We start from the raw sequence: 23,283 nt of genomic DNA, 5'->3' as shown, positions 1-23,283 counted from the left end.
GTCCCTCTCGGTCCCACCCTCGCCCTGTGCCCAATCCCGTTTCCATTCCTTTTCCCTTCTTTCTCCCCTTCATTGGAATAGACTCCCGCTTATAATAAAACAGTCACCCACAGTATGTAGTTTCCGCTCCTCCCTCAAAAAGCATCTCTTCTCCCTAGCCCAGACTACTGATACTCCTGGCCCCTGACCTCCTGTTATGAACCTGCTTGCCCGACCCTGACCTAGCCTCTGGCCCTCTGCTCTCATATAAGCAACTAATTTGTATCTCCCCACCCTAGCCCAATAAACTTAACCCCCTGCAGTCCATTTATTAAGTGCGTGTCAGGCACGTCAGGTCCAATTTTCACACTCGCAGTTAATTTTAGACGCGCTGTTTAAAAGTATTTTTTTCCACAGTCAAACGGGTTTAAAAGGCCCTGCATATCAACAAAGCACTCACTAGGCATCTCCAGCCCCGCCCCGCCCTTTCGTTCGCTATAGCTTTCACATACGCTAAGAAATAAATAATAATAATAGTCGTACATACCGATCAATCATCTCCTGATCACTCGTTTTATCACCAAACGCCTCAATAATGCGATCCAAGTCATTATTTTATTACTATAACATCTGAAAAAAGCTCTGCAAATGTCTGTGATATTCTCTGAGCGCTGATGCAGTCACAGGCAGCTTGTTTCCTTATGGCCGCCCCTATCTGATCCCAGGGGCAAGTATGACTATTCATGATTCACCCTTTTTTTTCGGCTTGTCTCGGCTCCTGTCGCTCCCACTCGGCCATTGAATGGTTTTCTCTGCTTTTTCACAAGAAAAAACGACTAAAAACCCGTTTTTTGCGTTTCTTTGATGATGTCGGACCGGATAGGAATAATTGCAGTATCTGACCAGGTCCGACATAGGACCGCAAAGGGTTAAACCATTTTGGCCATTTTGTTTTGGATTTAGATTTGTCTACTTTTGGGATGTAATTGTTTTGCGCCTCTAGTACTACATTTTTAAAAAACAGCCATCCTTTTTCTGTGGATGTTTTCTCTATTTTACTCCAATCTACTTCTTTTAGTCTCTGTTTCATACCTTCATAGTTTGCTTTTCTAAAATTGTAAACCTTAGCTTTAGTCATTACTTTTGGGGTTTTAAAAAATACTTCAAATGAGACCATGTTGTGGTCTGAGTTTGCTAATGACTCTCTGACCTCTGTTTTAGTTATTCTGTCTTCGTTATTTGAAAAGACTAAATAAAGGCATGCCTCCCCTCTAGTCGGTGCCTTGACAAATTGCGTTAGGAAGCAGTCATTTGTCATTTCCACCATTTCAATTTCGTCCGTCATGCTCCCCACCGGGTTCTCCCATTTTATACAGGGGAAGTTGAAATCCCCCATTAGTATGGCTTCTCCTTTTCTACACACATTTCTGATGTCATTGTATAACAGATTATTTTGCTCAGCTTCTGAATTTGGTGGTCTATAGCATGCTCCTATTATTATGCCCTCTGAATTTTTGTCCATTATTCTGACCCATATTGATTCGGTGTTGTTTTCTTCATCCAGATGTAACATCTGGGCTTCAAGACTATTTCTTACGTATAGTGCTACCCCTCCGCCTCTTCTGTCCTGCCTGTCTTTCCTATACAGTGTGTACCCACTAATATTATATTCGTCTCCATCACTCTCAGACAACCAAGTTTCTGTAACTTGTTAGTGCAGTAGCTTCAAGTTCTAACATTTTGTTTCTGAGACTTCTAGCATTAAGATAAAGACATTTATGGGGATGTTATGGGGATGTTTCTCATTGGCAGAGACTGGGGCACTTGTCAGGATAGAAGGGAAAATGAATGGAGCAAAGTAGAGAGAAGTCCTTGAGGAAAACCTGCTGCCCTCTGCAAGAAAGCTGAAACTGGGACAGAAGTTCACCTTTCAGCATGACAACGACCCAAAGCACACAGCCAAAGCTACACTGGAGTGGCTAAGGAACAAAAAGGCAAATGTCCTTGAGTGGCACTGTATAAGTTCATAATTTTCTATTAAATGTAATGTTATAATTATATTTAAAAGTATGATTAAACTGACCTGTTTAATTATTGTACAGTGGTTAGGCTCTCATTGATTACTTAAGTAAATATATATATATATATATATATATATATATATATATATATATATATATATATATATATTGTATATATTATATTGTATATATTGCAGAATGTTATGTAATGTTTGTGTATTGTATTTAATGGGATATTTGTTAATAAAGTATATTTAAAAAAATATTTGTTTATCTGTCTATCGTTCCATTTGCTTTTAGATGTGTATCCCAAGAAATATCTGTGGAAAGACATTTTTGTTAATCTAGTACTGTGGCAAAGTGGTTGATAGTGTGCAGGTGATCAATGAACAGACAGACAATTTATAATCCAGGTGCAAAGTTTGTTTAATGATATTTTTATGTCGAGATTCTGACGGCAAAACAAACCAAACAATAAACCAAAAATGAAGGAATAGATTACGTTGCTTCGACCCCTATTTATATCGTCACTCATGACCCCTTGGTAAACAATTGCAGCCTCTCTTCCAATCCGCGACTGCCACATAATTTCCTTTCCGGGTCGATGAGTTAGTGTACCGAAGCTCCATCTCTTTTCTACATGACGACTTCCTTTTAACACTTAGATCGAAGTGTCAAGCCAAGTAGTCCAGGGTACTCTGTTCCCGTTAGCGCCCTCACAGGTCAGGAGGGAGATTTACCACCAAGAATCATTGTCTTTCTGTCACATATCCCCTCAGAGTGAAGCCAAAGGAACACTCAGCAGAATCTATCTTTCCCATTACTCCCCCCTCCTGGCTAAAATTAATCTGCATTTTGGTGGTCTTTCCCTGCACGATGTACCATGTGATACATGAAGGGCTGCAATGCCAGATACCATCAAGTTATCTGGGCATCGCTGTCCTTCATTGTGCTTAACCACTTGAGTGGGCCGTGGTCTGTGACAAGATCAAATGAGTCTCCCAGCAGGTAGTATCGTGAAGAGTGAGTAGCCCATTTAATGGCCAAACACTCCTTTTTGACTACGGAGAAGTTGCGCTCCCGAGGGATCATCTTGTTACTAATATAAAATATTGGGTGTTAACTCCATTAACCTTTTGGAGTAAGACCACACCCAAACACACATCTGAAGCATCGGTGTGGAGGATGAATCTCTTGGTGAAATCTGGTGTGATGATAGTGGGGGCCTGGCAGAGTCTTCGCTTAACAGTATCAAACACCCCCTAACACTTTACTGACCATTTAATTAAATTTGGCGCACTCTTTTTGGTGTGGTCAACTAAAGGGTTAACCACTGTGGGCTAATCCCAGTAGCGACCTCACCTGATTCTTTGGAGATCACCGCGTCTACCAAAGCCTGGATTTTGGTGACAACGGGTTTCACCCTTCCATTTTCCATTAAAAATCCCAAATATTGAGTCTCTGTTTTGGCAAATGCACATTTTCCCGAGTTAGCTGTTCCGAGGAGGGAAGCAGCAACATTACCTTGTCTCTTGGTTGAAAGGTTCGAATTAGTGCATTTTTGTTGTAATGCTGCTGTTGTTGGTGCTGAGCCGATTTGAGGTTGTCCTGGGCCAAACGACTGACCAAATCCAGACGATCTCTTAGTAGGAACACATGCTACACTACGTTTTTGGACGAGCCTTTGTGCTCCTCCCACCCCTCTCTCAACAGATCGAAAATGTCATTTTCAGTGCCCTTGACTTTAGGGCCATCATCACAGGTGCCGTTGGTACTGTGGTCTAGATCGCCAGACAGACCTTCTCAACCAATGCCGTGTACCACTCCTCTCTCCGTCTCTCCGCAGCCTCTTATCTGCTGTCCAGCGCCTCCAGCAGCGCTGAAAGTGCTGCGTGACCCATAATCCCATGTTCTGACACCACATGTGGCAAACTGGTTGATAGTGTGCGGGTGCAGGTGATCAATGAACAGACAGACAATTCTAATCCAGGTGCAAAGTTTGTTTAATGATATTTCTATGTCCAGCGCCTCACGGCAAAACAAACAGTAAACAATAAATTATGGTAAGTAATACAGCAGCGTGTATTACTTAATTTGTAATCCCCGGGTTTGTCCCGAAATAATAGTCCAGTTTTTATTATACACCCACACAAAACACGTACACAAGTTTGTTAGTGCGTGAATTAGTGCCAGCAGTGCAAATACAATTATTTGTGATAGAAGTGCAGTGCTGTTCCAGGTTTGTGCTGGCCTTTGGCGACAGCTCCGGAACGTGTTAGCTGTCTAGTGATAACAAGCAACAAATAGACAGAACAAACAAACACTCACGATACGGATACACAAATCACTGGTCCTTCCAGGTCACTTTTCATTAACCAAAACGAAGGAAAAGATTACGTCGCTTCGTCCCCTAATTATACCGTCACTCATGACCCCACATGATTTCCCTTCCGGGTTGATGAGTTAGTGTACTGAAGCTCCGCCCCTTTTCTAAGTGACTGACTTCCTTTTAACCCTTGGAACGAAGTGTCAGGCCAAGCAGTCCAGGGAAGCACTCTCCAAGCACTCTGTTCCCGTTACTTCGCGCCCTCACAGGTCGGGAGGGAGATTTACCACCAAGAATCATTGCCTTTCTATCACAAGTACTTAGAAAAAAAAACGCTGTAGATAGCAAACACAAAACTACAATGGAGCTGGTATTACTTTGTATGTTTCTACCTCTGCTGATGAAGTCTTCATTTCTCTCAAGCTGTGCTTTTGGTGCTGCTTGTTAACAATTAAACGTAGATTCACACCGTGATTATATTTATAATGTTAATGGTATGATCTACACTGCAGTAACATACTCAAATAAAAAAAATAAATCACCTGCAACAAAGCTGGAATTGCATTGCTTCGGTTACTTGATGGAGATAGATCGCTAAGTGAAATATTTGTTAGGGTTTCAATTGACCGTCTATTAAAATGGTATCCGCTTCTCAAATCAGTCTCGTTAAAAACTTACAACGGGGTTCCTCTGTCTACAAAAACACGCCTAGGGCAATTCTCATCTGGATGATCATCAAATAAATCATATACTATCATATACTGTCACAGCAGAGACAACCCATTGCCCCCTGTGGTTCTCCCTCCTTCAATGCCCGGGTCCACTAGGCATCAACGCCCTAGCCCAGTGGCCCAGTGCACTCTTGTACGCATTCCCGCAGATACCGCTGCTCCCCGCCTTCCTCGAGAAGGTCAGGAGAGACGAGGCAACAGTTCTCCTGGTGGCCCCCAGATGGCCCAGGAGAATCTGGTTTTCAAACTTTTGCCTGCAAGCCCAGCCCCAGGTGATTCCGCTACGTATGGATCTTCTCATTCAGGTGAGAGGCACCCTCTGGCACCAGACTCCAACTGTGGGTCTGGCCTCTGAACGGAACGGTCTGTCCACCTTAGGGCTCTCAGACGCAGTTGTCAGTACACTGCAGAACACTAGGGCCTCCTCCACAAAAACTTCATATTTGAGATTTTTCTAAAGAGCAGCTCATCGGTCTCTCTTCTGTGTGAATGCAAACCATGTGAAGTGAACCTGTGTCAGTGCTTCAGTGTGAAACAGACAGCCCCGGATTGCACTCTGACTGTTATTCACGTAACTGTATCTGCAGGATGTAAAGTCTGGGGTTTTCTGGAGGTACGTTTTTTACATGCTTGAATTGGGCCAGATTTTTGTTGAAAAAAATAAATCGATAAATACAAACTTTGAGAAATGCAGGAAATTTTTATGTTTTTTTTATTTTTTATTAATTCAGTAAACATGTATAATAAAAGATATGTTTAATCCTAAAGTTTGAAATGTTTTAAAACAGAAACTAATGTGGGTTTTTTTGTTTGTTTTTTTCTAGACACACTACTAAACAAAGATGGAATTGGTGCAGATTAAAGAAGAGCAGCTCCCCCCAGTGGCACAAAGCAGCATTGCCGAGGATGTGTCAGAGCTGGGGTCCATCTGTGTGAAGGAGGAGGCTCCTGAACTACTGATCAAAGCAGAGAACAAATCTGATTCAGAAATCTGTGCAGAATGTGGGAAAAACTATCAGACTCACCCGAGGACTGGTAATTCCCGGTGTTCGGTTTGCGATCAGAATTCCAGGGGGTCTGAAATCCCCAGACGCCCCTCAGAGCCCACCCACACCTGCCCCGAGTGTGGCGCCAAATTCAGCCACTCAAACTCTCTGAAGAGACACCAGCGAGTTCACACAGGAGAGAAACCGTATCACTGCCCGGACTGCGGGGAGAGCTACGGCAGACTGGAGCACCTGAGAAACCATCAGCGAGTTCATACTGGGCAGGCTCTGTACCAGTGCTCCCAATGCAAAAAGAGCTTCAGCCAACTGGGCAACCTGAAGCTCCATCTGAGGATCCATACTGGGGAGAAAGCCTACCACTGTGCTGAGTGCGGGCAACTGTTTGTACAGCTGGGGGACCTGAAGCAGCACAAGCTGATTCACGCTGGGGGCGACACTGCGTACCAGTGTTCCCAGTGTGCGGCAGGCTTCTCCCAGTTCCAGGAGCTGAAAGAGCACCAGAGGGTCCACGCTAAAGGGGGTGCGGGTTTCGTTGAGCCCCCCGAGAGCTTGTTTATCTGCGAGCAGTGTGGGGACAGCTTCACCCAGTCGGGGCATTATAAAACTCACCAACGCATTCACACAGGAGAGAAACCCTATCACTGTCAGCAATGTGGGCAGAGCTTCACTTATTCCAATCAGGTTAATACTCATCAGTGTGCTTAGTGGAAACTACCATCACTACTCTCTCCAACTAAAGAACTACAGCTCTCATCATCCCTCCTTGTTACTGGCAGTGCAAAGGCATGATTGGAGCTGTACTTTCTGTTCTGATTCTGCTTGCTGGATGTTGTCCTTATCATTTTAGTGTGAGTTCTTCAGCTGTCTGTATATAGAACTATTGCAGAGCAGTTGGAGCCAGTCCAGGTTTTACAATCCTAGTGATTAATTGCTGGGACAAACATGGGTTTTTCATGCTAAGATATTCTGCGATAATGTAAAACTTGCTGTAATAGGGGGTGTTTTCCACTCACGGTAGACAGGAGAGACACAACGTTGTCTTTGCCATGCCACTCAGACGTGCAGATTTATTTACAAGATTTCATGCAACTCTGGTTGCAGTTGCTGGTGGCAAGTGGACTGAAAAAAATAATAATTTTTGACCATTTTATTTTTTCATAATTTCAATGCCCCGAACTTTGAGAAAGCTTACAGGTTCAGACATGTCAAGAAAACACAATTTTTGATCTTCAAAACTACCCAAATTTAGACACCCCCTTTTCTGTAAATGTGGACTGGAACGGACCTGTCAAAAATATTATTTAGGCATTTTTATTTTTTCATAATTTCGATCTACTATATTTTTGAAAAAGCTTATACGTTCGGATATATCAAAAAACACATTTTTTTGATTTTCAAAACAACCCAGTCCACATTTACAGAAAAGGGGGTGTCTAAATTTGGGTAGTTTTGAAGATCAAAAAATTGTGTTTTCTTGACATGTCCGAACTGATAAGCTTTTTCAAAAATATAGTAGATCGAAATTATGAAAAAATAAAATGGTCAAGAATTATTATTTTTTTCAACAGGTCCGGACCAGTCCACTTTTACAGAAAAGGGGGTGTCTAAATTTGGGTTGTTTTGAAGATCAAAAAATGGTGTTTTCTTGACATGTCTGAACCTGTAAGCTTTCTCAAAATTTCGGGGCATTGAAATTATGAAAAAATAAAATGGTCCAAAATTATTATTTTTTTCAACAGGTCTGGAACTCCACTTTTACAGAAAAGGGGGTGTCTAAATTTGGGTAGTTTTGAAGATCAAAAAATTGTGTTTTCTTGACATGTCCGAACCTATAAGCTTTTTAAAAAATATAGTAGATTGAAATTATGAAAAAATAAAATGGCCAAAATAATATTTTTGACACGTCCGTTCCAGTCCACTTTTTCAGAAAATGGGGTGTCTAAATTTGGGTAGTTTTGAAGATCAATAAATTGTGTTTTCTTCACAGGTCCGAACCTCTAAGCTTACTCAAAAGTTCAGGGCATTGAAATTATGAAAAAATAAAATGGTCCAAAATTATTATTTTTTTCAACAGGTCCGGACCACTCCACTTTTACAGAAAAGGGGGTGTCTAAATTTGGGTAGTTTTGAAGATCAAAAAATTGTGTTTTCTTGACATGTCCGAACCTATAAGCTTTTTAAAAAATATAGTAGATTGAAATTATGAAAAAATAAAATGGCCAAAATAATATTTTTGACACGTCCGTTCCAGTCCACTTTTACAGAAAAGGGGGTGTCTAAATTTGGGTTGTTTTGAAGATCAAAAAATGGTGTTTTCTTGACATGTCTGAACCTGTAAGCTTTCTCAAAATTTCGGGGCATTGAAATTATGAAAAAATAAAATGGTCCAAAATTATTATTTTTTTCAACAGGTCTGGAACTCCACTTTTACAGAAAAGGGGGTGTCTAAATTTGGGTAGTTTTGAAGATCAAAAAATTGTGTTTTCTTGACATGTCCGAACCTATAAGCTTTTTAAAAAATATAGTAGATTGAAATTATGAAAAAATAAAATGGCCAAAATAATATTTTTGACACGTCCGTTCCAGTCCACTTTTTCAGAAAATGGGGTGTCTAAATTTGGGTAGTTTTGAAGATCAATAAATTGTGTTTTCTTCACAGGTCCGAACCTCTAAGCTTACTCAAAAGTTCAGGGCATTGAAATTATGAAAAAATAAAATGGTCCAAAATTATTATTTTTTTCAACAGGTCCGGACCACTCCACTTTTACAGAAAAGGGGGTGTCTAAATTTGGGTAGTTTTGAAGATCAAAAAATTGTGTTTTCTTGACATGTCCGAACCTATAAGCTTTTTAAAAAATATAGTAGATTGAAATTATGAAAAAATAAAATGGCCAAAATAATATTTTTGACACGTCCGTTCCAGTCCACTTTTTCAGAAAATGGGGTGTCTAAATTTGGGTAGTTTTGAAGATCAAAAAATTGTGTTTTCTTCACAGGTCCGAACCTCTAAGCTTACTCAAAAGTTCAGGGCATTGAAATTATGAAAAAATAAAATGGTCAAAAATTATTATTTTTTTCAACAGGTCCGGACCACTCCACTTTTACAGAAAAGGGGGTGTCTAAATTTGGGTAGTTTTGAAGATCAAAAAATTGTGTTTTCTTGACATGTCCGAACTGATAAGCTTTTTCAAAAATATAGTAGATCGAAATTATGAAAAAATAAAATGGTCAAGAATTATTATTTTTTTCAACAGGTCCGGACCAGTCCACTTTTCAGAAAAGGGGGTGTCTAAATTTGGGTAGTTTTGAAGATCAAAAAATTGTGTTTTCTTCACAGGTCCGAACCTCTAAGCTTACTCAAAAGTTCAGGGCATTGAAATTATGAAAAAATAAAATGGCCAAAATAATATATTTGACAGGTCCGTTCCAGTCCACTTTTTCAGAAAAGGGGGTGTCTATATTTTGGTAGTTTTGAAGATAAAAAAATTGTGTTTTCTTGACAGGTCCGAACCTATAAGCTTTCTCAAAAGAACAGTACATTAAAATTGGCCAAAATTTAATTTTTTCGACAGGTCCGGACCAGTCCACTTTTACAGAAAAGGGGGTGTCTAAATTTGGGTAGTTCTGAAGATCAAAAAATTGTGTTTTCTTCACAGGTCCGAACCTATAAGCTTTTTCAAAAATATAGTAGATCGAAATTATGAAAAAATAAAATGGTCCAAAATTATTATTTTTTTCAACAGGTCCGGACCAGTCCACTTTTCAGAAAAGGGGGTGTCTAAATTTTGGTAGTTTTGAAGATCAAAAAATTGTGTTTTCTTCACAGGTCCGAACCTGTAAGCTTTCTCAAAAGTTCGGGGCATTGAAATTATGAAAAAATAAAATGGTCAAAAATTATTATTTTTTCAACAGGTCCGGACCACCACTTTTACAGAAAAGGGGGTTTCTAAATTTGGGTAGTTTTGAAGATCATAAAATTGTGTTTTCTTGACATGTCCGAACCTATAAGCTTTTTCAAAAATATAGTAGATCAAAATTATGAAAAAATAAAATGGCCAAAATAATATTTTTGACAGGTCCGTTCCAGTCCACTTTTCAGAAAAGGGGGTGTCTAAATTTGGGTAGTTTTGAAGATCAAAAAATTGTGTTTTCTTCACAGGTACCTGTAAGCTCTCTCAAAAGTTCGGGGCATTGAAATTATGAAGAAATAAAATGGCCAAAATAATATATTTGACAGGTCCGTTCCAGTCCACTTTTACAGAAAAGGGGGTGTTTAAATTTGGGTAGTTTTAAAGATCAAAAAATTGTGTTTTCTTGACAGGTCCGAACCTATAAGTTTTCTCAAAAGAACAGTACATTAAAATTGGCCAAAATTTAATTTTTTCCACAGGTCGACCAGTCGACTTTTTTAGAAAAGGGGGTTTCTAAATTTGGGTTCTTTTAAAGATCAAAAAATTGTGTTTTTTTGACATATCCGAACCTATAAGCTTTTTCAAAAATATAGTACATCGAAATTATGAAAAAATAAAAATGCCTAAATAATATTTTTGACAGGTCAGTTCCAGTCCACTTTTACAGAAAAGGGGGTGTCTAATTTGGGTAGTTTTGAAGATCAAAAAATTGTGTTTTCTTGACATGTCTGAACCTGTAAGCTTTCTCAAAGTTTCGTGGCATTGAAGTTATGAAAAAATAAAATGGTCCAAAATTATTATTTTTTTCAACAGGTCTGGAACTCCACTTTTACAGAAAAGGGGGTGTCTAAATTTGGGTAGTTTTGAAGATCAAAAAATTGTGTTTTCTTGACCGGTCCGAACCTATAAGCTTTTTCAAAAATATAGTAGATCGAAATTATGAAAAAGTAAAATGGCCAAAATAATATTTTTGACACGTCCGTTCCAGTCCACTTTTTCAGAAAATGGGGTGTCTAAATTTGGGTAGTTTTGAAGATCAAAAAATTGTGTTTTCTTGACATGTCCGAACCTGTAAGCTTTCTCAACGTTTCGGGGCATTGAAATAATGAAAAAATAAAATGGTCAAGAATTATTATTTTTTTCAACAGGTCCGGACCAGGTCACTTTTTCAGAAAAGAGGATGTCTAAATTTGGTTTGTTATGAAGATCAAAAAATTGTGTTTTCTTGACAGGTCCGAACCTATAAGCTTTCTCAAAAGAACAGTACATTAAAATTGGCCAAAATTTAATTTTTTCGACAGGTCCGGACCAGTCGACTTTTTTTAGAAAAGGGGGTGTCTTAATTTTGGTAGTTCTGAAGATAAAAAAAATTGTGTTTTCTTCACAGGTCTGAACCTGTAAGCTTACTCAAAAGTTCGGGGCATTGAAATTATGAAAAAATAAAATGGTCCAAAATTATTATTTTTTTCAACAGGTCCGGACCAGTCCACTTTTACAGAAAAGGGGGTGTCTAACTGGGTAGTTTTGAAGATCAAAAAATTGTGTTTTCTTGACATGTCTGAACTTGTAAGCTTTCTCAATGTTTCGGGGCATTGAAATTATGAGAAAATAAAATGGTCAAAATTATTATTTTTTTCAACAGGTCCGGACCAGTCCACTTTTTCAGAAAAGAGGATGTCTAAATTTGGTTTGTTATGAAGATCAAAAAATTGTGTTTTCTTGACAGGTCCGAACCTATAAGCTTTCTCAAAAGAACAGTACATTAAAATTGGCCAAAATTAAATTTTTTCGACAGCTCCGGACCAGTCGACTTTTTTTAGAAAAGGGGGTGTCTAAATTTGGGTAGTTCTGAAGATCAAAAAATGGTGTTTTCTTCACAGGTCCGAACCTGTAAGCTTTCTCAAAATTTCGGGGCATTGAAGTTATGAAAAAATAAAATGGTCCAAAATTATTATTTTTTTCAACAGGTCTGGAACTCCACTTTTACAGAAAAGGGGGTGTCTAAATTTGGGTAGTTTTGAAGATCAAAAAATTGTGTTTTCTTGACCGGTCCGAACCTATAAGCTTTTTTAAAAATATAGTAGAGCAAAATTATGAAAAAATAAAATGGCCAAAATAATATTTTTGACACGTCCGTTCCAGTCCACTTTTTCAGAAAATGGGGTGTCTAAATTTGGGTAGTTTTGAAGATCAAAAAATTGTGTTTTCTTGACATGTCTGAACCTATAAGCTTTTTCAAAAATATAGTAGATCGAAATTATGAAAAAATAAAATGGCCAAAATAATATTTTTGACACGTCCGTTCCAGTCCACTTTTTCAGAAAATGGGGTGTCTAAATTTGGGTAGTTTTGAATATCAAAAAATTGTGTTTTCTTCACAGGTCCGAACCTCTAAGCTTACTCAAAAGTTCAGGGCATTGAAATTATGAAAAAATAAAATGGTCCAAAATTATTATTTTTTTCAACAGGTCCGGACCACTCCACTTTTACAGAAAAGGGGGTGTCTAAATTTGGGTAGTTTTGAAGATCAAAAAATTGTGTTTTCTTTACAGGTACCTGTAAGCTCTCTCAAAAGTTCAGGGCATTGAAATTATGAAGAAATAAAATGGCCAAAATAATATATTTGACAGGTCCGTTCCAGTCCACTTTTTCAGAAAAGGGGGTGTCTATATTTTGGTAGTTTTGAAGATCAAAAAATTGTGTTTTCTTGACAGGTCCGAACATATAAGCTTTCTCAAAAGAACAGTACATTAAAATTGGCCAAAATTAAATTTTTTCGACAGGTCCGGACCAGTCCACTTTTACAGAAAAGGGGGTGTCTAAATTTGGGTAGTTCTGAAGATCAAAAAATTGTGTTTTCTTCACAGGTCCGAACCTATAAGCTTTTTCAAAAATATAGTAGATCGAAATTATGAAAAAATAAAATGGTCCAAAATTATTATTTTTTTCAACAGCGCCGGTCCACTCCACTTTTACAGAAAAGGGGGTGTCTAAATTTGGGTAGTTTTGAATATCAAAAAATTGTGTTTTCTTGACATGTCCGAACCTATAAGCTTTTTCAAAAATATAGTACATCGAAATTATGAAAAAATAAAATGGTCCAAAATTATTATTTTTTTCAACAGCTCCGGACCACTCCACTTTTACAGAAAAGGGAGTGTCTAAATTTGGGTAGTTTTTAAGATCAAAAAATTGTGTTTTCTTGACAGGTCCGAACCTATAAGCTTTCTCAAAAGAACAGTACATTGAAATTGGCCAAAATTTAAATTTTTCGACAGGTCCGGACCAGTCCACTTTTACAGAAAAGGGTGTGTCTAAATTTTGGTAGTTTTGAAGATCAAAAAATTGTGTTTTCTTCACAGGTCCGAACCTGTAAGCTTTCTCAAAAGTTCGAGGCATTGAAATTATGAAAAAATAAAATGGTCAAAAATTATTATTTTTTCAACAGGTCCGGACCAGCACTTTTACAGAAAAGGGGGTTTCTAAATTTGGGTAGTTTTGAAGATCATAAAATTGTGTTTTCTTGACATGTCCGAACCTATAAGCTTTTTCAAAAATATAGTAGATCAAAATTATGAAAAAATAAAATGGCCAAAATAATATTTTTGACAGGTCCGTTCCAGTCCACTTTTCAGAAAAGGGGGTGTCTAAATTTGGGTAGTTTTGAAGATCAAAAAATTGTTTTTTCTTCACAGGTACCTGTAAGCTCTCTCAAAAGTTCGGGGCATTGAAATTATGAAGAAATAAAATGGCCAAAATAATATATTTGACAGGTCCGTTCCAGTCCACTTTTACAGAAAAGGGGGTGTTTAAATTTGGGTAGTTTTAAAGATCAAAAAATTGTGTTTTCTTGACAGGTCCGAACCTATAAGCTTTCTCAAAAGAACAGTACATTAAAATTGGCCAAACTTTAATTTTTTCGACAGGTCCGGACCAGTCGACTTTTTTTAGAAAAGGGGGTTTCTAAATTTGGGTTGTTTTAAAGATCAAAAAATTGTGTTTTTTTGACATATCCGAACCTATAAGCTTTTTCAAAAATATATTACATCGAAATTATGAAAAAATAAAAATGCCTAAATAATATTTTTGACAGGTCAGTTCCAGTCCACTTTTACAGAAAAGGGGGTGTCTAATTTGGGTAGTTTTGAAGATCAAAAAATTGTGTTTTCTTGACATGTCTGAACCTGTAAGCTTTCTCAAAGTTTCGGGGCATTGAAGTTATGAAAAAATAAAATGGTCCAAAATTATTATTTTTTTCAACAGGTCTGGAACTCCACTTTTTCAGAAAATGGGGTGTCTAAATTTGGGTAGTTTTGAAGATCAAAAAATTGTGTTTTCTTGACATGTCCGAACCTGTAAGCTTTCTCAACGTTTCGGGGCATTGAAATTATGAAAAAATAAAATGGTCAAGAATTATTATTTTTTTCAACAGGTCCGGACCAGGTCACTTTTTCAGAAAAGAGGATGTCTAAATTTGGTTTTTTATGAAGATCAAAAAATTGTGTTTTCTTGACAGGTCCGAACCTATAAGCTTTCTCAAAAGAACAGTACATTAAAATTGGCCAAAATTTAATTTTTTCGACAGGTCCGGACCAGTCGACTTTTTTTAGAAAAGGGGGTGTCTTAATTTTGGTAGTTCTGAAGATAAAAAAATTGTGTTTTCTTCACAGGTCTGAACCTGTAAGCTTACTCAAAAGTTCGGGGCATTGAAATTATGAAAAAATAAAATGGTCCAAAATTATTATTTTTTTCAACAGGTCCTGACCTGTCCACTTTTACAGAAAAGGGGGTGTCTAAATTTGGGTAGTTTTGAAGATCAAAAAATTGTGTTTTCTTCACAGGTACCTATAAGCTTTCTCAAAAGAACAGTACATTAAAATTGGCCAAACTTTAATTTTTTCGACAGGTCCGGACCAGTCGACTTTTTTTAGAAAAGGGGGTTTCTAAATTTGGGTTGTTTTAAAGATCAAAAAATTGTGTTTTTTTGACATATCCGAACCTATAAGCTTTTTCAAAAATATATTACATCGAAATTATGAAAAAATAAAAATGCCTAAATAATATTTTTGACAGGTCAGTTCCAGTCCACTTTTACAGAAAAGGGGGTGTCTAATTTGGGTAGTTTTGAAGATCAAAAAATTGTGTTTTCTTGACATGTCTGAACCTGTAAGCTTTCTCAAAGTTTCGGGGCATTGAAGTTATGAAAAAATAAAATGGTCCAAAATTATTATTTTTTTCAACAGGTCTGGAACTCCACTTTTACAGAAAAGGGGGTGTCTAAATTTGGGTAGTTTTGAAGATCAAAAAATTGTGTTTTCTTGACATGTCCGAACCTATAAGCTTTTTCAAAAATATAGTAGATCGAAATTATGAAAAAGTAAAATGGCCAAAATAATATTTTTGACACGTCCGTTCCAGTCCACTTTTTCAGAAAATGGGGTGTCTAAATTTGGGTAGTTTTGAAGATCAAAAAATTGTGTTTTCTTGACATGTCCGAACCTGTAAGCTTTCTCAACGTTTCGGGGCATTGAAATTATGAAAAAATAAAATGGTCAAGAATTATTATTTTTTTCAACAGGTCCGGACCAGGTCACTTTTTCAGAAAAGAGGATGTCTAAATTTGGTTTTTTATGAAGATCAAAAAATTGTGTTTTCTTGACAGGTCCGAACCTATAAGCTTTCTCAAAAGAACAGTACATTAAAATTGGCCAAAATTTAATTTTTTCGACAGGTCCGGACCAGTCGACTTTTTTTAGAAAAGGGGGTGTCTTAATTTTGGTAGTTCTGAAGATAAAAAAATTGTGTTTTCTTCACAGGTCTGAACCTGTAAGCTTACTCAAAAGTTCGGGGCATTGAAATTATGAAAAAATAAAATGGTCCAAAATTATTATTTTTTTCAACAGGTCCTGACCTGTCCACTTTTACAGAAAAGGGGGTGTCTAAATTTGGGTAGTTTTGAAGATCAAAAAATTGTGTTTTCTTCACAGGTACCTATAAGCTTTCTCAAAAGAACAGTACATTAAAATTGGCCAAACTTTAATTTTTTCGACAGGTCCGGACCAGTCGACTTTTTTTAGAAAAGGGGGTTTCTAAATTTGGGTTGTTTTAAAGATCAAAAAATTGTGTTTTTTTGACATATCCGAACCTATAAGCTTTTTCAAAAATATATTACATCGAAATTATGAAAAAATAAAAATGCCTAAATAATATTTTTGACAGGTCAGTTCCAGTCCACTTTTACAGAAAAGGGGGTGTCTAATTTGGGTAGTTTTGAAGATCAAAAAATTGTGTTTTCTTGACATGTCTGAACCTGTAAGCTTTCTCAAAGTTTCGGGGCATTGAAGTTATGAAAAAATAAAATGGTCCAAAATTATTATTTTTTTCAACAGGTCTGGAACTCCACTTTTACAGAAAAGGGGGTGTCTAAATTTGGGTAGTTTTGAAGATCAAAAAATTGTGTTTTCTTGACATGTCCGAACCTATAAGCTTTTTCAAAAATATAGTAGATCGAAATTATGAAAAAGTAAAATGGCCAAAATAATATTTTTGACACGTCCGTTCCAGTCCACTTTTTCAGAAAATGGGGTGTCTAAATTTGGGTAGTTTTGAAGATCAAAAAATTGTGTTTTCTTGACATGTCCGAACCTGTAAGCTTTCTCAACGTTTCGGGGCATTGAAATTATGAAAAAATAAAATGGTCAAGAATTATTATTTTTTTCAACAGGTCCGGACCAGGTCACTTTTTCAGAAAAGAGGATGTCTAAATTTGGTTTTTTATGAAGATCAAAAAATTGTGTTTTCTTGACAGGTCCGAACCTATAAGCTTTCTCAAAAGAACAGTACATTAAAATTGGCCAAAATTAAATTTTTTCGACAGGTCCGGACCAGTCGACTTTTTTTAGAAAAGGGGGTGTCTTAATTTTGGTAGTTCTGAAGATAAAAAAAGTGTGTTTTCTTCACAGGTCTGAACCTGTAAGCTTACTCAAAAGTTTGGGGCATTGAAATTATGAAAAAATAAAATGGTCCAAAATTATTATTTTTTTCAACAGGTCCGGACCAGTCCACTTTTTCAGAAAAGGGGGTGTCTAACTGGGTAGTTTTGAAGATCAAAAAATTGTGTTTTCTTGACAGGTCCGAACCTATAAGCTTTCTCAAAAGAACAGTACATTAAAATTATGAAAAGATAAAATTGGCCAAAATTTAATTTTTTCGACAGGTCCGGACCAGTCGACTTTTTTAGAAAAGGGGGTGTCTAAATTTGGGTAGTTCTGAAGATCAAAAAATTGTGTTTTCTTCACAGGTCCGAACCTGTAAGCTTTCTCAAAAATATAGTAGATCGAAATTATGAAAAAATAAAATGGCCAAAATAATATTTTTGACTCGTCCGTTCCAGTCCACTTTTTCAGAAAATGGGGTGTCTAAATTTGGGTAGTTTTGAAGATCAAAAAATTGTGTTTTCTTCACAGGTCCGAACCTGTAAGCTTTCTCAACGTTTCGGGGCTTTGAAATTATGAAAAAATAAAATGGTCAAGAAATATTATTTTTTTCAACAGGTCCGGACCACTCCACTTTTACAGAAAAGGGCGTGTCTAAATTTTGGTAGTTTTGAAGATCAAAAAATTGTGTTTTCTTGACAGGTCCGAACCTATAAGCTTTCTCAAAAGAACAGTACATTAAAATTGGCCAAAATTTAATTTTTTCGACAGGTCCGGACAAGTCCACTTTTACAGAAAAGGGGGTGTCTAAATTTGGGTTGTTTAAAGATCAAAAAATTGTGTTTTTTTGACATATCCGAACCTATAAGCTTTTTCAAAAATATCGTACATCGAAATTATGAAAAAATAAAAATGCCTAAATAATATTTTTGACAGGTCAGTTCCAGTCCACTTTTACAGAAAAGGGGGTGTCTAAATTTGGGTACTTTTGAAGATCAAAAAATTGTGTTTTCTTGACATGTCTGAACCTGTAAGCTTTCTCAAAATTTCGGGGCTTTGAAATTATGAAAAAATAAAATGGTCCAAAATAATTATTTTTTTCAACAGGTCTGGAACTCCACTTTTACAGAAAAGGGGGTGTCTAAATTTGGGTAGTATTGAATATCAAAAAATTGTGTTTTCTTGACATGTCCGACCTATAAGCTTTTTCAAAAATATAGTAGATCGAAATTATGAAAAAATAAAATGGCCAAAATAATATTTTTGACAGGTCCGTTCCAGTCCACTTTTTCAGAAAAGGGGGTGTCTAAATTTGGGTACTTTTGAAGATCAAAAAATTGTGTTTTCTTGACATGTCTGAACCTGTAAGCTTACTCAAAAGTTCGGGGCATTGAAATTATGAAAAAATAAAATGGTCAAGAATTATTATTTTTTTCAACAGGTCCGGACCAGTCCACTTTTACAGAAAAGGGGGTGTCTAAATTTGGGTAGTTTTGAAGATCAAAAAATTGTGTTTTCTTGACAGGTCCGAACCTATAGCTTTCTCAAAAGAATAGTACATTAAAATTATGAAAAAATAAAATTGGCCAAAATTTAATTTTTTCAACAGGTCCGGACCAGTCGACTTTTTTAGAAAAGGGGGTGTCTAAATTTGGGTAGTTCTGAAGATAAAAAAAATTGTGTTTTCTTCAAAGGTCTGAACCTGTAAGCTTACTCAAAAGTTCGGGGCATTGAAATTATGAAAAAATAAAATGGTCCAAAATTATTATTTTTTTCAACAGGTCCGGACCAGTCCACTTTTACAGAAAAGGGGGTGTCTAACTGGGTAGTTTTGAAGATCAAAAAATTGTGTTTTCTTGACATGTCTGAACTTGTAAGCTTTCTCAATGTTTCGGGGCATTGAAATTATGAGAAAATAAAATGGTCAAAATTTTTTTTTTTTTCAACAGGTCCGGACCAGTCCACTTTTTCAGAAAAGAGGATGTCTAAATTTGGGTTGATAAAGATCAAAAAATTGTGTTTTCTTGACGTGTCCGAACCTATAAGCTTTCTCAAAAGAATAGTACATTAAAATTATGAAAAAATAAAATTGGCCAAAATTTAATTTTTTCAACAGGTCCGGACCAGTCCACTTTTACAGAAAAGGTTATCTCTAAATTTGGGTAGTTTTGAAGATCAAAAAATTCTGTTTTCTTGACAGGTCCGAACCTATAAGCTTTCTCAAAAGAATAGTACATTAAAATTATGAAAAAATAAAATTGGCCAAAATGTAATTTTTTCAACAGGTCGACCAGTCGACTTTTTTAGAAAAGGGAGTGTCTAAATTTGGGTAGTTTTGAAGATCAAAAAATTGTGTTTTCTTCACAGGTTCGAACCTGTAAGCTTACTCAAAAGTTCAGGGCATTGAAATTATGAAAAAATAAAATGGTCAAAAATTATTATTTGTTTCAACAGGTCCGGACAAGTCCACTTTTACAGAAAAGGGGGTGTCTATATTTGGGTAGTTTTAAAGATCAAAAAAATTTGTTTTTTCGACATATCCGAACCTATAAGCTTTTTCAAAAATATAGTAGATCGAAATTATGAAAAAATAAAAATGCCTAAATAATATTTTTGACAGGTCAGTTCCAGTCCACTTTTACAGAAAAGGGGGTGTCTAAATTTGGGTAGTATTGAATATCAAAAAATTGTGTTTTCTTGACATGTCCGAACCTATAAGCTTTTTCAAAAATATAGTAGATCGAAATTATGAAAAAATAAAATGGCCAAAATAATATTTTTGACAGGTCCGTTCCAGTCCACTTTTTTAGAAAAGGGGGTGTCTAAATTTGTGTACTTTTGAAGATCAAAAAATTGTGTTTTCTTGACATGTCTGAACCTGTAAGCTTACTCAAAAGTTTGGGGCATTGAAATTATGAAAAAATAAAATGGTCAAGAATTATTATTTTTTTCAACAGGTCTGGAACTCCACTTTTACAGAAAAGGGGGTGTCTAAATTTGGGTAGTATTGAATATCAAAAAATTGTGTTTTCTTGACATGTCCGAACCTATAAGCTTTTTCAAAAATATAGTAGATCGAAATTATGAAAAAATAAAAATGCCTAAATAATATTTTTGACAGGTCAGTTCCAGTCCACTTTTACAGAAAAGGGGGTGTCTAAATTTGGGTAGTTTTGAAGATCAAAAAATTCTGTTTTCTTGACAGGTCCGAACCTATAAGCTTTCTCAAAAGAACAGTACATTAAAATTATGAAAAGATAAAATTGGCCAAAATTTAATTTTTTCGACAGCTCCGGACCAGTCGACTTTTTTTAGAAAAGGGGGAGTCTTAATTTTGGTAGTTCTGAAGATTAAAAAATTGTGTTTTCTTCACAGGTCTGAACCTGTAAGCTTACTCAAAAGTTCGGGGCATTGAAATTATGAAAAAATAAAATGGTCAAGAATTATTATTTTTTTCAACACGTCCGGACCAGTCCACTTTTTCAGAAAAGGGGGTGTCTAAATTTGGGTAGTTTTGAAGATCAAAAAATTGTGTTTTCTTGACATATCTGAACCTGTAAGCTTTCTCAAAATTTCGGGGCTTTGAAATTATGAAAAAATAAAATGGTCCAAAATAATTATTTTTTTCAACAGGTCTGGAACTCCACTTTTACAGAAAAGGGGGTGTCTAAATTTGGGTAGTATTGAATATCAAAAAATTGTGTTTTCTTGACATGTCCGAACCTATAAGCTTTTTCAAAAATATAGTAGATCGAAATTATGAAAAAATAAAATGGCCAAAATAATATTTTTGACAGGTCCGTTCCAGTCCACTTTTTCAGAAAAGGGGGTGTCTAAATTTGGGTACTTTTGAAGATCAAAAAATTGTGTTTTCTTGACATGTCTGAACCTGTAAGCTTACTCAAAAGTTTGGGGCATTGAAATTATGAAAAAATAAAATGGTCAAGAATTATTATTTTTTTCAACAGGTCTGGAACTCCACTTTTACAGAAAAGGGGGTGTCTAAATTTGGGTAGTATTGAATATCAAAAAATTGTGTTTTCTTGACATGTCCGAACCTATAAGCTTTTTCAAAAATATAGTAGATCGAAATTATGAAAAAATAAAAATGCCTAAATAATATTTTTGACAGGTCAGTTCCAGTCCACTTTTACAGAAAAGGGGGTGTCTAAATTTGGGTAGTTTTGAAGATCAAAAAATTCTGTTTTCTTGACAGGTCCGAACCTATAAGCTTTCTCAAAAGAACAGTACATTAAAATTATGAAAAGATAAAATTGGCCAAAATTTAATTTTTTCGACCAGTCGACTTTTTTTAGAAAAGGGGGAGTCTTAATTTTGGTAGTTCTGAAGATTAAAAAATTGTGTTTTCTTCACAGGTCTGAACCTGTAAGCTTACTCAAAAGTTCGGGGCATTGAAATTATGAAAAAATAAAATGGTCAAGAATTATTATTTTTTTCAACACGTCCGGACCAGTCCACTTTTTCAGAAAAGGGGGTGTCTAAATTTGGGTAGTTTTGAAGATCAAAAAATTGTGTTTTCTTGACATATCTGAACCTGTAAGCTTTCTCAAAATTTCGGGGCTTTGAAATTATGAAAAAATAAAATGGTCCAAAATAATTATTTTTTTCAACAGGTCTGGAACTCCACTTTTACAGAAAAGGGGGTGTCTAAATTTGGGTAGTTTTGAAGATCAAAAAATTGTGTTTTCTTGACATGTCCGAACCTATAAGCTTTTTCAAAAATATAGTAGATCGAAATTATGAAAAAATAAAAATGCCTAAATAATATTTTTGACAGGTCAGTTCCAGTCCACTTTTACAGAAAAGGGGGTGTCTAAATTTGGGTAGTTTTGAAGATCAAAAAATTCTGTTTTCTTGACAGGTCCGAACCTATAAGCTTTCTCAAAAGAACAGTACATTAAAATTATGAAAAGATAAAATTGGCCAAAATTTAATTTTTTCGACAGCTCCGGACCAGTCGACTTTTTTTAGAAAAGGGGGAGTCTTAATTTTGGTAGTTCTGAAGATTAAAAAATTGTGTTTTCTTCACAGGTCTGAACCTGTAAGCTTACTCAAAAGTTCGGGGCATTGAAATTATGAAAAAATAAAATGGTCAAGAATTATTATTTTTTTCAACACGTCCGGACCAGTCCACTTTTTCAGAAAAGGGGGTGTCTAAATTTGGGTAGTTTTGAAGATCAAAAAATTGTGTTTTCTTGACATATCTGAACCTGTAAGCTTTCTCAAAATTTCGGGGCTTTGAAATTATGAAAAAATAAAATGGTCCAAAATAATTATTTTTTTCAACAGGTCTGGAACTCCACTTTTACAGAAAAGGGGGTGTCTAAATTTGGGTAGTATTGAATATCAAAAAATTGTGTTTTCTTGACATATCCGAACCTATAAGCTTTTTCAAAAATATAGTAGATCGAAATTATGAAAAAATAAAATGGCCAAAATAATATTTTTGACAGGTCCGTTCCAGTCCACTTTTTCAGAAAAGGGGGTGTCTAAATTTGGGTACTTTTGAAGATCAAAAAATTGTGTTTTCTTGACATGTCTGAACCTGTAAGCTTACTCAAAAGTTTGGGGCATTGAAATTATGAAAAAATAAAATGGTCAAGAATTATTATTTTTTTCAACAGGTCTGGAACTCCACTTTTACAGAAAAGGGGGTGTCTAAATTTGGGTAGTATTGAATATCAAAAAATTGTGTTTTCTTGACATATCTGAACCTGTAAGCTTTCTCAAAATTTCGGGGCTTTGAAATTATGAAAAAATAAAATGGTCCAAAATAATTATTTTTTTCAACAGATCTGGAACTCCACTTTTACAGAAAAGGGGGTGTCTAAATTTGGGTAGTATTGAATATCAAAAAATTGTGTTTTCTTGACATGTCCGAACCTATAAGCTTTTTCAAAAATATAGTAGATCGAAATTATGAAAAAATATAATGGCCAAAATAATAAGCTTTTTCAAAAATATAGTAGATCGAAATTATGAAAAAATAAAAATGCCTAAATAATATTTTTGACAGGTCAGTTCCAGTCCACTTTTACAGAAAAGGGGGTGTCTAAATTTGGGTAGTTTTGAAGATCAAAAAATTCTGTTTTCTTGACAGGTCCGAACCTATAAGCTTTCTCAAAAGAACAGTACATTAAAATTATGAAAAGATAAAATTGGCCAAAATTTAATTTTTTCGACCAGTCGACTTTTTTTAGAAAAGGGGGAGTCTTAATTTTGGTAGTTCTGAAGATTAAAAAATTGTGTTTTCTTCACAGGTCTGAACCTGTAAGCTTACTCAAAAGTTCGGGGCATTGAAATTATGAAAAAATAAAATGGTCAAGAATTATTATTTTTTTCAACACGTCCG

The 23,283-nt window shown here is 35.7% G+C and overlaps 1 protein-coding gene across 1 annotated transcript in view; it reads left to right on the top strand.

Moving 5' to 3' along the window:
- Positions 1 to 23,283, top strand: part of LOC117422092 (zinc finger protein 239-like) — a 57,344-nt gene that overhangs the window by 15,216 nt on the left and 18,845 nt on the right. Inside the window, exon 2 of the mRNA XM_058987199.1 lies at positions 5,882 to 6,745. Coding sequence (XP_058843182.1) covers positions 5,900 to 6,745 — 846 coding nt within the window. The 5' untranslated portion in view covers positions 5,882 to 5,899. The remainder of the gene's footprint in view (positions 1 to 5,881; positions 6,746 to 23,283) is intronic.

The sequence above is a fragment of the Acipenser ruthenus genome, chromosome 15 (genome assembly GCF_902713425.1).
Source record: "Acipenser ruthenus chromosome 15, fAciRut3.2 maternal haplotype, whole genome shotgun sequence".
In the NCBI taxonomy this organism is placed as follows: Eukaryota; Metazoa; Chordata; class Actinopteri; order Acipenseriformes; family Acipenseridae; genus Acipenser; species Acipenser ruthenus.
Note: the sequence above shows the minus strand (reverse complement) of the source record. Positions and strands in the feature narration are given on the sequence as shown.